Source organism: Corapipo altera, unplaced genomic scaffold, assembly GCF_003945725.1.
Source record: "Corapipo altera isolate COAL_440 unplaced genomic scaffold, ASM394572v1 61003, whole genome shotgun sequence".
Taxonomy (NCBI): domain Eukaryota; kingdom Metazoa; phylum Chordata; class Aves; order Passeriformes; family Pipridae; genus Corapipo; species Corapipo altera.
In genome coordinates, this window is record NW_020885014.1 from 750,376 (window position 1) to 767,674 (window position 17,299).

Sequence of the window (17,299 nt, forward strand, 5' to 3'; positions counted from 1 at the left end):
AGGCAGTAACCATGAAAAACTCTTTAATAAATGCTCAAGCTGATAGTTACACTTTAGAGGCAAATCATGACAGTTTGTGACATGAGAGACAATCTGAACAGCTATGGTCAAAAAACAGTAAGATAAGTCAATATGAACCCGTCAGCATCACTTGGACTACAAAGGCTGTGAAAGCAAAATGCCATTCTACTGATTTCTGTAGTTTCCATTAGTTCTGGATTATTGTTTACAGGCATAAACTTAATTTGAAATACTAGGATTTTCTAGATTTGCTGCCTTTTTTTTTTTTTTTTTGAGAAAACTGTGTTATAGTCCTCAAATGGATCAACGTTTAAATCATCAGGTATGTCCATGGTGTATAGCTGAGCTCTGTGTGCATCTGCTTGCTGAGATCACATCTCTGGCCTCAGTGCTGGCTAGACCCAGGGAGTTGGAGCTGAGCAGCCTCACCTCTCCCTCTTCCAGGCTCTTGGATCCAGCAGGTTGTATTTGCTCACTTACTTGGTTTCCTACACTTCTTTTAGTCTTCTGTCCCTTCACCAACCTGTCACTAAACAACAAATAGTGATAGATGGTTCCTTGTAACAAAAATGCAGGAAAAAGTGTCTAAAATAATATATTATAATAAGGTAGGACAAAACCTAAGAGTTTTCAAAACAGTGAATGAAGTAGTCAGGTGAAAAAAAAAACCTACAAAAGGATGACTGTAGCATAAATGATTGGTAACTTCTACTCCATTTCGATAATGAGTGTTTATAGAACATGAAATAAAAAAAAATATTAATGGGCTGACTGTCATATTGCAAGAAGAATTAAAAGAAAAGGACTGAAAATTAATTGTGTGAGTAGAATGTGGTTGGCTGGCTTGAGCCTCTGGAAATACAGATATCTGTGGATACTGGTGGGCTGCTGGCCAACCCGCCTCCTCCAGCTTCTTCACAAAATGTGTATTTTCTCCAAAGGACACACATTTCAGAAGATAATGAAAGGGAAACAAAGATGTGGAAGCTATTCTATCTTCAAGAAACATGATTAAGTAACCAAACCCAAAATACATCTCTTTGAAAAGGAAAAATGGGAAACAGCTACACCCCTGGAGGGTAAAGTATTTCCTCATCCCTGTATTCTGGCTAGCTCATGACCATATCTAGACTACAATCTCCAGAAGCTTTATGTCTGAGACAGATTCCTGCCTGTAGATCCAAAGAGCGGAGAGATGAACTGAAGAAGCAACTGAGTCATGTGAAATCGACTTAATTCACACAGAGATGTCAGGAATAAAGTATCAGGACAGGTTCCTACCTCACAGAGAAATGAAATAGGATGATCTGTTGTGCGATTGACTGTGAGCTCTGTCCTGAAATACTTGGCTGCATGGTTTGGATCAAAGTTAATACTCTGTAGTCTGCACTGAACAGTTACTGAGCATTCAGGCTGCCCACTTTACCTCAATGATACCCTGCAGCTTCATCTACTATAAAATTCCTTAGAGACTGAGACAAGTAGAAATTACTAAAACTAGAAACATAACAAAAAAATTCACAAAGAGTATAATTTTGCTTTGAAGAAACATTATACTGCACAAAAACATGTTTGTTGGCTTATTTATTTACATTTCCAGAATTGTTGCAATTACTTCATCTATATTCCCAAATTATTCTTGGTGTATCTGCCTATAACCGCAGGAGTTTAAGATAATGAACTCCATCTCTCTTTGAAGAATTTCTTCTTCCTAACACATGTACGTACAGACTACAATTTTCAAATGCTGGACAAAAAAAAAAAAAGGAATGAGTCAGACATTAAGTGCTCTGAATGATATGTGATAATTGAAGCTCATAATTATAAGGTCTTTGCATTTAATCTCACTGTGTCACATGTACACCTTGGCAGTGGTTTCTAGAGCCTGTGGGGCTTTACTGGTCTCAACTGGACTGATATGGGCACAGAATTAAAGGCAGTCTCTTGGATACGAAGACAACCAGAACTTTAAAGATAAACCAGCACCCTAAAACTAGACACAGAAACTCACAAACTCAGAGCAGGCAGCAGGTACTGAATATCCCTCCTCCAGCTACCAAAAATGAAAAACCTTACATTTTTAGATGACATATACCCTCCATCTCACTCCTAAGTAAATACATTGCTGGCAGAGTATTAAAACTGAAGTCCTTTGAAGAAGTCATCCAAAAACTATCTTGCACGTCAGCCTTCAGAGAATGTTAGAAATACTGAAATTTTAGGCATGGCATCAATATGGAGGTGGTCCCACTACCACTAGGTCCATAAAAACAAAAACAGTGGGATATTGACGGCATACATGGATGGAGCAAAAGCGTGGTCAGAACAAGAAAGGCCCCCTGGAAAAGATTTTCCAGCACCACATCTGGCTGCCAGCAAACGGATTTAATTTCTGAGTGTCTTAATCACAGGATTTATCTGGCAGTTTCTCAAAAGTGTTGCTGCAATTACCTTTTTTTCTTGTAAGCTAGGATTAATGTAATACAAATACAAGTAAGTTGCCACCTGACAATACAGTATTTGTTAGGACTTCATCTAGGTTTCTTGGAAAAGAAAGACAGCATTACTTAAACACTGATTTGGATGAACACCTGTAATAATTATAAAGAACACAATAAACAGCACAGGAGGACAATACAAATACTAACTCTGCCTCTATTTACTATGGAACAGGAAGGAAAAAAAGAAGGAAGGGAAGAATATAGAAGAAAAAAAATGAAGGAAGGAAAAGGAGCAATGATGTATCAGGCTGCGTGCAGGCTGGGGAAATGTGACATGGGATTGAGATGAAGAAACAACAATTTTAGATGCTAACAACAACTGTATCAAGGAACATCTGGGCAAATGATACACAAAAGGGGAAATAACCCTCATTACGGTTTAAGCAGCACAGGACCTGCTCTAAAATTTTAGCACTGAAGAACTGCATTGCAACAAGGACTACAGCTTGCCCTGCAGGCACAAGAAGTATACAAAACCGCAGAATCCAGCAGACCTAAGCTCAAAAAACAAACCCCCAAAATGAGTAAGTTGGCAAAGACAAAGCTGGCAAGGAGACCAAAACCAGCTAGGTTCTTACAGGTGCCAATTGAGGAAAAACATAATTTTTGAGAGATGACAAATTTGTATCACCAACCAAGAATGTCTCGAGAAAGGTTGAGAGGAAACTGGTGCAACCAAACAGTAGGAATAAGGCAAGCTACAAGAAGAAACCTTTTTCTTGGAAAACCTGGAGTGTCAAAATATAGTAAGCCTAAACCAGAACACATGATAAGCATGAAATGACTGCCCAAACAGAACATACAGGAAAAAAAAATTAGTAAGAAATCACCCCTTAGAAGCATCTGGAATAGCAAGCCTGTCTAGAAACTAAGGCCAATGGATGACAATGATATAAAAAGAGCTCTCAGAGAAGATAAGGCCCTATCAGGAACCAAAATGAATTCTTGTCATCTGCCTGCACTTTGGAAGAGGCAGGAGATGTTCCTCTGATGGAATCTTTTTGCAAGGAATGAATAGGAGGGATCTGCCTGAACAGTAACAAGGCAATACATCCAAATGACACTCAGAAGTGCTAGAGGAACTCAAGGATGAACTTGCTGAATTATTAACTCTGATGCACAGCATCTTAAAACCAGCTTTGTGCCTGAGGACATGAACTTTGAAAACAGATACCCAGTTTTAATGATCTGAGGGGAGACCTGTGGACTTGTGGATCTACAGGCTTGCAACTCTGAGACCGCTCAAAAAGGATCTGTTAGAACCAAAGAGATGCAAAGTGAGGAACAGTGTCCACAGGAGCAAGGACTTAAAATTAGAGTTCTTCTGCTTGGAAAAGAGGCAAATGGGAAAGAGATCTAGTCAAGATCTAAATGATTACCACAATCACAGTATCATAAAATGTTTGCATTTTCCAGTGCATTGGTTATCAAATGAGGACTATGGTGTATCAATTGAAGATGGCAAATGGCATGTTCAAAGTCGAAAAGGATGCCTGGTGACAAAAACCAAGTCTGGGATTTTCAGTAATGCTTTTGCATCTTTGAGAGGACACTGAAACCCTCTATAGCTCCTCTCTCCTCCCTTTTTAGAAACAAAAAATTGCTAACGTTCTGTGGTAAATAATCTTGACCAGAACAAGAGTAACTTATTGCTTACTTTTATTTAACATGTTATCCTTTTGTTTTGTTCACCAACAATACCCAAACTCTACCGTGATAATGTTTTAAGTAGTTGTATGTCAGAAACCATTTAATTATGAGCCTTTTTTTTTCTCAAAGTGTATTTTTTAGTATTGATGACATTTTAATTGGCAGTTAATGGGAATTTATGTGCCTTTTATTCTCCCTTACAGTTAGATTCTCTTACTGTCTTTCCATCTGGATGATGTGCTCTCCTCTCTCAGGGCTTCTTTGTGCACCATTTTCTTCCCATTAGCACACTCTTTGCACCCACTTCCCTCTTCCTTCTTCTAAAGAGGAACTTCTTGAAGCCTAAAATGTAAAGCTTCGATTGTCCTCAGCATGAGTACGGTCAACCTCATCACTGGATCTGGGGATTCACAACTGAGGGACATGTTAAACTTTTGAGCATTGCATTGCAATGATATGAATGCAGACCAAAGAGGAACTAACACTATGCAGACACAGCCAACACACATGTCGAATGCTCTTTAAAATAGCTAAATGCCATAATCCCATCATCACCAATCCGTGGGATTTCACAAGCTGCTTTCCTCCTGTGTTTTTACTTATATATACAGGGAACTGACAGAAATCACCATTTCCAAGTCTAAACTGTTTCCAAACACCTTATCATATGATATTCTATGCAGATGTCGGTCAAGAAGTGTTTATGTCTGCCAATAAAAATGTTCCAGTGGATTTTGTTTGTGTTTCATCTGCTGTTTGGGTGCTGTTTGCTTTCAGTTCTGAGCAAAAATCTTTTATTCTGACTCGTTCTCTTCATCATCCACTGTCTTTCAAACAAAGTAGTGAAAACGTCAGCACAGCTTGATATTTTATTTTCCAGTTCACACACAGATTATTTTTCTTCACATTCTGAAAATTTGCCAAATTCTGCATTTTTTAAAACTTTTATTTTTTTTTTAAATTTTGAGTGAACCAAGGAATTTCTCAAAGTGTTTTGAATTATAAGATTTTTATTGTTTGGTTTTTTTTCTAGAACAGTGTTTGAAAAATCTGCCAAGGCATCTTCAGCTTTTTTTAGGCATATACACATCCCTAAAATTGAAATACTTCTTCCTCTAACTAACTGTTATGGAAAAGCAAGCTTTGTTTTACAGCTCCAGTCCTTTTCTGTTGGATTATGTCACCAGGTTTGTTGTTAATTGAAATAAAACAGCAGAGAAGCGTTGAGTTAGAAAATGGATGTTGGCACTCAGACTTTGCTAGGCAGAGGGGGAAAATATACAAAACTGCACACTAGGGAAAAAAGAGGTTTGGAACCAAGAAATACTAACTATAATGTCATCGAAATAAAGAGGCACCATTGCTCTAGAGGCCTAACTGAAGTGAACATTTGCTAAATGATTTTTACCACCTAAGCAGAGTTTTGAAGACACAGCCCCCTTCTAATAGTCTGTGAGATACTGCCTTCAAGTATAAATACAAAAAATTACACAATGAAAATCATTGGTGAGTCCCTGCTTAATTTCTGACTATGGAAGCTGAAGCATTTGACTCACATCTGAGGTTTCTTTTCACACCCTCAGAGCCAACTTTCTATGCTTTAATGGATTATCCAGGCACTTTTATTCCAGTAAGAGCAGGGAGGTGGAATGACCCCACTTTTCAAATTAAAGAACTGTGTATAGTTTTGAAGAAAGAATGAGCTCTAAAAGGATAGGGATGAAAAACTGCAGCAGAAAAAGACATTACTGACAGTAGATCTATTATGCAAGTGGTTTTTACAGTACACTTGGCAGAGATCTGGAGGCTGGAAGGTGAAAAGGGGGATTTGCGGTGTGTGTGAGGGAATCTGGGGGTGCGTGAAGGGTATGGGGGGTATTTGAGGGGGTCTGGGGCCAACGAGGATGGTTCAGGGGCTGAAGCATCTCTCTTACGAGTAAAGCCTGAGCGAGCTGGGCCTGTTCAGCCTCAAGAACAGACAGCTGAGGAGGGACCTCATCAATGTGTATAAAGGGGGGTTGCCAAGAAGATGGAGCCTGGCTCCTCTTGGTGGTGCCGAACAACAGAACACAAGAGATAATGGACAGAAACTGATGCCTAGGAAGTTCCACCTCTACATGAAGAAGAGCTTCACTGTGTGGGTGACCGTGCGCTGGAACAGACTGCACAGAGAGCACGTGGAGTCTCCCTCACTGGAGATATTCCAAAACTGTCAGGACACAGTCCCATGCCATGTGCTCTGGGATGACCCTGCTGGAGCAGGGAGGTGGGACCAGCTGAGCCACTGTGGTCCCTTCCAACCTGAACCATTCTGGGATTCTGTGGGGTGTTTGAGGGGGAGCAGGGGGTGTGTGAGGGATGGGGGTGTGTGTGAGGGGGTCCAAGGGGTATGTGAGAAGGTACCTGAGGTGTGTGAGAGGGGTCAAGGGGCGTGTGATGGACTGAGGTGTGTGTGAGGGGCCCTGGGGGTGTTTCAGGGGTCCAGGGGTGTTTGGGGGTCCAGAGGTGTTTTAGGGACTGGGGTGTCTGTGAGGAGATGCTGGGGTGTATGTGAGGGACTGGTACGTGTGAAGGAGTCTGGGGGGGTGTGTCAGAGACCAGGGTGTGCATAAGTGGTTTCAAAGGGTGTGTGAGGAGTTCAGGGCATGTCTGAGCATCCAGGAGTGTCTGAATAGTTTTGGAGGGTTTGGGTCCAGGGGGTGTGTGAGGGAATGGGGGGAGGTGTGAGTAATGAGGGTGTGACGGGACCAAGAGATGAGGGGTCCAGGGTGTATGTGAGTGGTCCAGGTGTGTGTGAGGGGTCAGGGTGTTTATGAGGACTGGGCTGCGCATGATGGGGTTCAGGGTGTATCTGAGGGGTCTGGGGGGGTGTGAAGGGTATGGGCAGTGTGTGAGGCAGTTTGGAGGGTTTCTGAGGGGTCTGGGAGTGTCTGAGGGGTCTGGGAGCATCTGAGGGGTTCAGAGTGTGTGTGAGGGGCACCAAGGGGTGTACAAGGGTGTTCACAGGGAGCCTGAGAGAACCAGTTTTGTGACGGGGACCTGGTGGGGTGTGAGGGGGTCCGGGGATGTGTGAGGTATTGGGGTTGCGTGAGGGACTGGGGTTGTGTGAGGGGATTTAAGGGTCTGTGTGAGGAACGGGGTTGTGTGCAGGGGTCCGGGATGTGTGAGAGGGTTCAGGGTGTGTCTGAAGAGTCCGGGGTGTGTGTGAGGGACAAGGGGTGGTGTGGGTGGGATCAGGGGTGCACGAGTGGGTTCGGGGGGTGCCTGAGAGGACCGGGGATTTTGTGACGGGGATCGGAGCTGTGTGAGGGGTCCAGGGGAGTGTGTGAAGGAGATCGGGCATGTGAGAGGGGGTCGGGCTGCGTGTGAGGGACTTGAGGTTGAGTGAGGGGTCCGGGCGGTGTGTGAGGGGGTCGGGGATGTGTGTGAGGCACCGGGGTTGTATCAGGGACCGGCGGTATGTGAGGGAGTCCAGGGTGTGTCTGAGGGATCCGAGAGGGGCGTAACGGACCGGGTGTACCGACCGGCCGCCGCCGCACCGCTCTCGCGAGACGTGGCGTCGGCCAGGGGGCTGTGCCGGGCGGGAGCGCAGCGCGGCCCCCCACCGCTCCTGTCTTCTCTCCTCCCAGCGGCGCCGCGGGGCGGATGCGGCGGGGCCGCCATAGTGCGGGCGGGAGGAGCCGCCGCCGCCGTCCGCCCGGGGACGCGCTGCCGCCACTCCCTCCGCCGCAGCCGGGAGCGGGCGGAGCCTGCGCGGCGCCGCCGGTTTTATCCCCAGCATCCCTCCCTCCGCGCCAGCGGCGCAAGCTGAGCGCGCTCCTGCCCGGGCACAGCGGCATCGGGCGGGAGGGACCGGAGGCGCCGTCACCGTCACCTGGCGTTGCGGTGGGGGCGGGCCGCGCCGCTGTGTCTGCACTAGCCCCGGGGTGCTGCTCGGGCGCTTTAAAGCTGCGGGAGCCGCCTGCGGGGGCAGCAGCAGCGGTGTTCGGAGCAGCGGAGCGAGGGGGAAGGAAGGCATGGAGGGCAAGCAGGCGGCGCCGGCGTCTGCGAGCGATGAGGGCGCCAAGGATGCGCTGGGCAGAGCGCTGGGTCCCACGCCGAGCCAGAGCCGCTTCCAGGTGGACTTGGTGGCCGAGGGGCCCCGCAAAGCGGGCGGGGACGTCGGCGCGGCGGGGAAGGGCGGCGAGGAAGCCAAGGGTAGGTTTCGCGTGAACTTCGTGGACCCGTCGGCCGGCGGTGAGAGCCCAGGCGAGCCCGGCGGGGGCGGCTCGGAGAGCGGCAATGTTAGCGGCGTCCAGAACGGCGGCGACACGGTGATGAGCGAGGGCAGCCTGCACTCGGGCGGGCACCACCACTACTACTATGACACCCACACCAACACCTACTACCTGCGCACCTTCGGCCACAACACCATGGACGCCGTGCCCCGCATCGACCACTACCGCCACACGGCCGCCGACCTGGGCGAGAAGCTGCTCCGGCCCAGCCTGGCCGAGCTGCATGATGAGCTGGACAAGGTGAGAGAGCGGCCCCCCGGGAGCGAGAAAAAGCTAAAAAAAAAAAAAAAAAAAAGGAGAAGCTAAATCTCGTCCAGCCTCAGGGAGGCGCAGACAACGCGGGTGCATCGCTGGCGCCTCGTTTTTATTATTTATTATTTTTTATTTTTTCGTTTCGTGACGCCCCCCCCCCCCATCCCCACGTGGTTTTGGGAGATGGTTCCCCCCCCCAGTGAGAGAAGTATTTAGAGATGTAGGTCTGTTCGCAGCCGAGCAGGTTTTCCACTTCCATATCGCCTCCGGCAGATAGGGAATTAATTCCCTATTTGGGGAAAATTGGGCGTTTGCCATAGGTATTAGTCTGGGAAGGGGACTGGAAATGCTCGGAAGAGACACTTAAAATAAAAAAAAGTCAGAAAAATAAGGATGCTCCTCCTATTTATCAGCGGCCGGAGGTTTGTGTCCAAGCATCTGCAGATCTGCATCTGATCGGATCCGGATCAGATGCTGCAGGATCCGCACAGGCACAGATCCTGAACGAGCCTTTCCAGGGGTGCTGAGCGGCCCCATTGTCGGTGTCAGGGCTTCAGACCTCAAGTTTTTTCGATTTCGGACTACTAAGTCGTTGTGTTATTCGAGGTGGGTTACAGTGGAAGCTGTTTTTGTGTTGCAGGCTGTCTTGGCTAAAAGGCGAGCTTTAGCTGAATGTAGAATTAATTTAATGCATTTTTTTTAAACTACCATGATTAAATTAAAGCCAGATAAACCTACTGCAGTGCTTTTACCTCGCAGGTTTTTGCTGCGCTCCAAGAAGCCCATGTTCCAGTGGGGTTTTTCAGCTGGGTTTAGAGAAAACAAAGGAGCATGTGGGCCACGTCCCAGTGAAGAATATTTTATTTCCAGAACTTTTTTCGTCTCACCTTTCACTCCTTATAGGTGGAGTTCCATGGGGAAAGTCTGTTCTTGCCAGACTTTCACACCATTATTAGGCTGTTCAGTACTGGTTTGGATTGGGTTTTTTTGTTTGTTTTTTGAGGAGGTTGTGGTGATTGTTTAAGTCCATTTTTTGAAACTGACTCTTGATAGGAATAATTGTTGGATGTATTATAGAGATACTTCCTTGTGGCATCTAAGATTAGTTCTCCAAATAACTGCTACCTACCTGTAACAGCAAGTTACTCCTGCCTTCCAGGTCCCCTTCTGATGGAGTTAAATGATGTTCTGTAGTCTGATTTTAAGTTAGTATAAAATAGAAATTGGCAATTACTCTCTTGTGCATGGACTAGGTGTGCTATAAATAGAACACACATATGTGCGCTCATAATATATGTGAAAACATAGCGATTTCCTGCCCCCTTCCCTGAATTTCTGACTTCTGGCCGTGATGGGACGCCCGGGGTGTTTGGATACTCCACACTGTAAGCAGAACATTGCTTAAGCTTGGCAGGTAGGTTTTTTGGTGTATTTAGGTTGCAGCAATCATGAAAACTTTTTGACACCATTAAGAAATTCGAGTGCAGAATCTAATGTATTCTGGAACTGTAATTTCTAAAATGGTGATATCTTCATTAAGAGGAAGCTCATGGCAAGCAATTTTCTTTGTAGTTTGTGGCATAGAGGAGTGGTAGACAACCTAATGACAGGATCATTATCAAAACAGTTTCACTGTGAGCATTAATTAAGTCAAATCTTTAATTTCTTAAATGTCATGAATTTGTTCTGCAATGTGGATAAATGTATACATGAAGATTTTTTTTTTCCTTAAAAGTCATGCCCTGTCTGCTGTGGGTCCTCTCCACCTCAAAAAAAAATGCTGGGGATAGAATATGCATTTTTGGTTGCATTTGCTGTCTAGTGTCAATTTTAAAAAGGGTCACAAGTATAAACTTCAGAATTTGAGTTGAAGTTCAATGGAGTAACACAGCTATTTTGTTGTAGGATGTTTAATTTCCAGAGCAGTTCATCTATTAGCAACAATTTAGGCTTATATGAAGAGGAGAAGCCATTATTTTTGCTTCCAACTTAGCAAGACATTTTCCAAGGTGAAGTTAAGAACACAAAAAAGCTTTTAATAAGGGTGTGTCATGCATACTAATAGCACTGGATACCAACATTTCTCCCAATCTCAGGGGTATGAAATACATCTCTGATTATGTACTTGATTTCTGGACACAGTGCTGATAATTTTTAAATCAAGAGGGTACTGTACTTCTCTATAGAGGATGTTCACAAAGCTATTGTGCTTTTTTTGCTGTTTTCAGGGGGCTTATTGTCTCCATTCCCAAAGTGACTTCAGTTCCTGCTGACTAACACTAGTGGTCTCTACTGCTAAATAATGCAGTGCATTAAAGAAGATATTTTCAGTAACTGGAAGGGTTAAGATCGCTCTTTAGCTGTGGATTTCATACTAATTTAACAGGTACAGCATGTCTGTAAAGGGCAGCTGGTACAAACATCTCCATACCCTTATATAAAGTTTACTCTGTGTGAATACCTATTGTTGTGCCTGTGCTCTTGACCCAGGGAATCAAGGTTGGCAGTGACTTTGTGTTAATCCAAAACTTTTCACTGTCAATGTGGTTCACTGCTTTGAATGTAGCAATTTCACCTTGCAGTTAGAGTTTGTGCTATTCTGTTTGCTTTCAATAGGTAAATAAATGTCAGGGAGTGTTGGAGCATTGTTGATGCTGGTGCCGGTTAAAGAAAAAAATTTTTTTTCACTCTAGGTTTCTTTACAAAGGTTCATTATGTCTAACTCTTCTACTGATTCTGTTCTCACAGAAAAGCACTGTTGGAAGAAGATGCACTGTTTGAGGAAGATGCACGTACATGTACACCAGGGGTACCATTTCTCAAGGGTTTGTCTTGCAATCCGGGCAGGATAGGTCATTCCAACAGTGGCTGTTCTAACAGAAAAGAGATTGCTCTTGAATCTGGTTTTGTAAACATGGCTGGGTGATGCTGCAGTACTCTGAGGTGGATGAATTGCATAATGTTGATCTTGGTAGATCATTTTAAATTTCAAGGGAGGGGGTCTTGTTTTAGTATGTCATTGGCTGCCAGGTATGTCATAGCCAAGATGATCAATCTGTTTCTGACCCAGGTGGTGTGCGTTAATCTTACTCTGCCTTAGAGAGATGATAGAGGGAATTTTTGTGATGGGGTTACAATTGCTTATGTCATAGATGAGGGGGATACTTTAGTCTCCAGAGATGCAGTGGTGATAGGGTGTTTATTAGCAAAGAGATAGGAGGGGAACCAGCATACTGTGACACAACAAGCAGGTTTTTGTTGCAGTTGTGGTGTCCCCTGCCCTCCAGAGGGAATCTTCCTTCAGACAGTAGGAAGAGTAAAAGCATCATTGCTTTTCTTAATTTTCTTTTTCTTAATAATGTTCTTTTTCTTAATAATGTTCTTTTTCTTAATAATGTTCTTTTTCTTAATTTTCTTGTTTTCCTGTCTTACAGTTTAGAAATATCTGTTTTGCCTGGGTCAGCTACACATGTGCGTAAAAATACAGCCTGTAGAAGGCATTCCACCTGCCTTCGTGTTCCTGAGTTTATCAATTACCATGGCATAATGTCACAGACCTGGTTTTGAAAGGGGTCTACTCATAAAGTATTCAGAATTGCACAGTGTCATCCACTGCTGTGCTTTAATTTATGATTTTTCTGTATAGAATTGAATGAATTGTGGTGCTTTTTGGTAATTTTTTTTTTTAAGACTGAACTTTGCTGTACGTCAGTGATTCTAGTCTGAGCTTTGTGCCAGCCCTCGCAGCTGCGTTGAGTGGATCCGGTGTGAACCAAGCCCTCTACTGGCAGCTCTGCTCTGTTGTTGGTTAAATACTCAGCGAGAGCACTGACAGGCTCACAAGGTAGTGATCTCAGAGGAAGATCTTCACACCACTTCTACCCCCCCGGCTCAAATTATAAAGCAAAACAAAAAGAAATCCAAAGGCATTTAAAAACACGAGTGTGTTTTGCTTCCTCACGCATAAAAATCCGTGCACCTGTCATCTGAATTTGGAGACAGAAGTAAGAAAGAAGGCATTACTGATAGTCTTGATGCAGAATTGAAGGGGGGGGGATTTGTTTGTTTTCACTGAAGTTGGATGACTATAAATTCTTTAAATTGTCTTCCTGGCTTAGATTAGTATTTTCTCAAGCATTGCTGTTTTCCATCTTACTTAAAATGTTTAACATAAGTGAAAAGGCTCTGTATGGCACTACTTTTTAACAGAATGTATTCTGTCTTGAAAATGTTAAACAACTGCTGCACCTCTAATATTTATTTTTATTTTCTTTCAGTTCTTGGTTTGTCTGCTTGGGTCTCTAAAGAAAGCAGAACTCAGCTAAAGCTGCATAAAAAGCTAAAAGCTGATTCTAGGTCATCAGATTAGTTGACCATGATAATTATGTAAAGTCTGTCTCTAAAAGCTCCTTCCTCCCCTCTCCCAGAAGACTGAGACCCCCTTGAAAATTGTTTTTACTGCACTTCCTTGCTGAATCTTTTTTGGTGTCTATAGGTCTCTTATTTCCTGAGTCCCTGTGATTTTTTGATTCTGATAGCTTTTCCTTCTTGCTGTCCTTCATATATGTGAGCAGAATTCAGACTTTCTTTCTGAACTTCGCTGTACTAAAATAAAACAAGAAACTCTTAGTCTTGCTCTCTGCGATCTTGGGATATTCCAGAAACCTATAATTGTACTCCCTAATCACTTTTGAACAGCACTGATCTTAATGTGCTTGTACTCAGATGAGGCTTTACTGACACCATCCAAAGTGATGTTTTTACACTTTTTTAATCCATGTGGAAAATCCTCACTTTGCTTGTATTTTATAAGGACTGTGTATAATTTGTATTTTTACATTTCTTGATGCTTGTATCTGTGTGAGAAGTTTCCAGTCCAAAACACCTGTGGAATACTGAAACACTTGAAACTGTCCTCAGCAAACTGCTACTACTGTTCTTACTACTTTGTTTTTGTCCCAGAGAAGCTGGAAATAAATGAACCCTGCTCACAGTTTATAGTTTCGGAGCACAAGTTTGGACTCCTGCTGAAAGGGGTGAACTTTTGTACCCTCATAGATCTTAGTTGGTTCTGGGAGGTGATCTGGTTTATAGAAAGCCAGCACCCCCTCAGCTGCAAAATCTTACATTAGATGTGGTGATTCAATTCCCTGATTCAGTACTCCAGTGATGTCCACGGTCCTTCAACTGCACACTTGTATCAATAAAAAAGTTCAGGTGTGCACTCCTAATATGCGTGTATTTATTTACTTAAAAATTTTATGTATTTGTACTACTGTACAAGTATTGTGTATGATACAAAGTAAACTTCAAGAATTATATAAAAATAAAATAAAAATATTTTTTATTTTTATTAACGTCATGCAAAAGAACCTGAAAGAAGAGCACTAACTTCTCTCTAGATGGATGCCTTTTTTTTCAGCATAACATTTTTCAGAACTGGTTAAAGGGGAAGGTGCAGCAGAATAAATCTTCATCTTCAGATTAACTTTTTCCCATTTGGTACTGCACTTGATTATACCTCAGATAATTTTCATTCTTGAAGAACATTCTTGCAGAGGAGGAGCTTGGCAAGATCAGTATCTTGGAGTAATTTAAACCAGTGTACCACATCTTCTATTGAATTCTTCAGATTTTTTCCAAAGCCTCATATGATATCCATTCATGAGCAACCACAAACCTATTTCCCCCACTTCTTGGTATAGGTAATAGCAGTCACACTATGGTTACTTGTCACTACTAACAATTTTTTTAAGTAGTTGACTTCAAATGGTTTGCTTTTCAGTATTTTGGAAGCTATCCAGGCTTTGCAGTTTAAGTGCATGGAAGTGCACTTCAGCATAATGATTATGCCTGACCAACTTACTGAAATTCCTTTTTATGCATAAAAACTGACTTATGATGCATTATCTGTGGTCTACAAACTTAACTGACTCGTGATATGATGATTAAAAGAGTAGAAAAATTCCTACCATCCATTTTGGTAAGGAGAGTTGTCTCTTGCATCTTCATTTTGCTAGTGAACTTTCCTTCTTTGAGTTAACAGTTTATATTTCAGATTATTCAGTTGGTTGGTGGTGGGCTTTTTTGTCGTTGGTTGTTTTTTGTTTTGTTTTTGTTGGGGGGGTTTTCTGTTGTTTTTTTTTAATTCAAAGAAAAAACCATGTCTGTTTCATCTGTAAAGTGACTGTGATGCTGGATTAGTGTTTCATCTTAGTCTGACAGTTTACATGGCAGAGACTCCTAAAACTATTCTGAGTAATGCTGCTTTTGAACTGTTCGGCAACTTTGGTTGTGCCAGTACAAGTGAGTGCTGCGCTGTGTGAGTGTACCAGCTCTGCTCAGTGCTGGCTTAGAGGCTGTGCTGTGCTTGGCTATATTATGTGCTAGGCTATATTATGCTATGTATTTGCCACTTCATTTGCCATCTCAAAGTGCATCGTTCTGTTTTGCAGAAGTGGATGAAAACCAAAAGGTGTTAAGAGCAAGAATGCCTGAAATTAACCTGTTTTTGGAGGTGGAGTATAGAAGATGACTTGTGTGCTGGTTTCTGCTGGAGTAGAATTATTTGTCTTCCCAGTGGATGTGTTTGGGTTTGTGCTGAACACAGGGTTGATAATATGGAGATGTTTTTGTTATTGCTGAGCTCACAGAGAGATAAGGCCTTTTCTGCTTTTTGTGTTGCCACACTGGCAAGGAAGTTGGAGGTGCAGGGGCGTTTGAAGGAGACACAGCTAGGATGGGTGACTCCAGCTGGCCAGAGGGATATTCCAGACCTTATGGCATCATGCTCAGTGTATCATCAGCAAATTTGCAGATGACACTAAGCTGAGGGGAGTGTTGATCAGCTGGAAGGCAGGAGGGCTCTGCAGAGGGACCTGGATGGGTTGGAGAGTTGGGCTGATTCCAACAGGATGAGGTTCAACAAGGCCAAGTGCCGGGTCCTGCACTTTGGCCACAACAACCCCTTGCAGCGCTACAGGCTGGGCACAGAGTGGCTGGAGAGCAGCCAGGCAGAAAGGGACCTGGGAGTGTGGATTGACAGGAAGCTGAACATGAATCAGCTGTGTGCCCAGGTGGCCAAGAAGGCCAATGGCATCCTGGCCTGTATCAGGAACAGTGTGGCCAGCAGGACCAGGGAAGTGATTCTTCCCCTGTACTCAGTGCTGGTGAGGCCACACCTGGAGTACTGTGTCCAGTTCTGGACCCCTCAGTTCAGGAAGGATATTGAGGTGCTGAAGCAGGTCCAGAGAAGAGCAACAAGGCTGGTGAAGGGACTGGAGCACAAGTCCTGTGAGGAGAGGCTGAAGGAGCTGGAGCTGTTTAGCCTGGAGAAGAGGAGGCTCAGGGGAGACCTCCTCACTCTCTACAGCTCCCTGAAAGGAGGTTGTAGCCGGGGGGGCTTGGTCTCTTTTCCCAGGCAGCTATCAGTAAGACAAGAGGGCATGGTCTTAAGCTCTGCCAGGGGAGGTTTAGGTTAGATATTAGAAAGAAATTCTTTAGAGAGGGTAATGAGGCATTGGAATGGGCTGCCCAGGGAAGTAGTGGATTCTCTGTCTCCGGAGGTTTTTAAGATGAGACTGGATGTGGCACTGAGTGCCCTGGTCTAGCAACCACAGCAGTAGTGGATCAAGGGTTGGACTTGATGATCTCGGAGTTCCCTTCCAACCCAGCTGATTCTATGATACAGTGGGGGGAAGGAGGAGGAAAGGGGGGATGTTTGGAGTGGTGGAGTTTCTCTTCCCAAGTAATCTGGGACCCTGCTGTCCTAGAGGTGGCTGACACCTGCCTGCCCATTGGAATCAGTGAATTCATTCCTTGTTTTGCCTTGTTTGTGTGTTTGGCTTTTGCTTTCCCTGTTAAACTGTCCTTATTTCAACCTGTAAGTTTTCCAGCTTTTACCCTTCCCGTTCTCTCATCGATCCCACTGGTGGGTAAGAGTGAGTGGCTGTGAGGGGCTTGGTGTTGGCTGGGGTTATATCACAACTTGGAAATCTTGTGTACTCAAAACAACTTCTTGACAAGATTGAAATGGATTCTCTTTTGTACTTAATTGCAGAACATTGTATTTATTGGACTATAATTGAGAATGCAAAACTGCTCTGCAGGAGACTTGCTAATTGGATTTACTTCAGCCCTCGTGCAGTCAAGTGCTGCATCTGCTTCATTCTGGGCTGTTTCAGGCTTATGTGTTTCAGATGCTCATGTGAAAACTTTCTGTACTCAGAGCCTGGATGCATTTTTCCTGGTAGTGTGATTTCTCCTTTCAGGAGAATAGATGTCAAAAGGAATATTGCAGTCAATGTGCAGTAAGGAATAAATTCTCGAGTAAATCATTCAGAGTACAGTGGTTCTTCGGGAAAGGATCAAATACATTAGTGCAGAAGGGAAGGTGCATTCCTGAGGTGTGAAGTAGACTACCTGAAGTCTACAAGTAGACTTCCTCCTAAGCTGAATGGATTGATTGCCCCTACACTTGTGCAGGAAATCATGCTTCCTTCTGGCCAGATTAGTGGTGCACTTTTCTGTTAACTAGAAGTAGAGAGACAGGCAAAGGAAGTTTGGGCTTTTCTGGGGAGAGACTTGGGCTTTTTTTAG

The 17,299-nt window shown here is 43.9% G+C and overlaps 1 protein-coding gene and 1 long non-coding RNA gene across 4 annotated transcripts in view; one reads left to right on the forward strand and one right to left on the reverse strand.

The window, feature by feature from the left end:
* Nucleotides 1-277: 277 nt before the first annotated feature.
* LOC113958943 lies at nucleotides 278-6,481 on the reverse strand. Its single transcript, XR_003531658.1, has 2 exons — nucleotides 4,390-6,481; nucleotides 278-544 (listed from the first exon to the last, which is right to left on the reverse strand). It is a non-coding gene; the product is annotated as an uncharacterized LOC113958943 (long non-coding RNA).
* Nucleotides 6,482-7,876: 1,395 nt separating this feature from the next.
* SLC12A2 (solute carrier family 12 member 2) overlaps nucleotides 7,877-17,299 on the forward strand; it is a 59,204-nt gene continuing 49,781 nt past the window's right edge. For 2 of the 3 annotated variants that reach the window (XM_027667581.1, XM_027667584.1), the window contains exon 1: nucleotides 7,878-8,689. In XM_027667581.1, the coding sequence (XP_027523382.1) occupies nucleotides 8,189-8,689 (501 nt within the window). In that variant the 5' untranslated portion in view covers nucleotides 7,878-8,188. Of the gene's footprint in view, nucleotides 8,690-17,299 lie in introns of all 3 variants that reach the window. The other variant, XM_027667583.1, reaches the window with a different exon arrangement.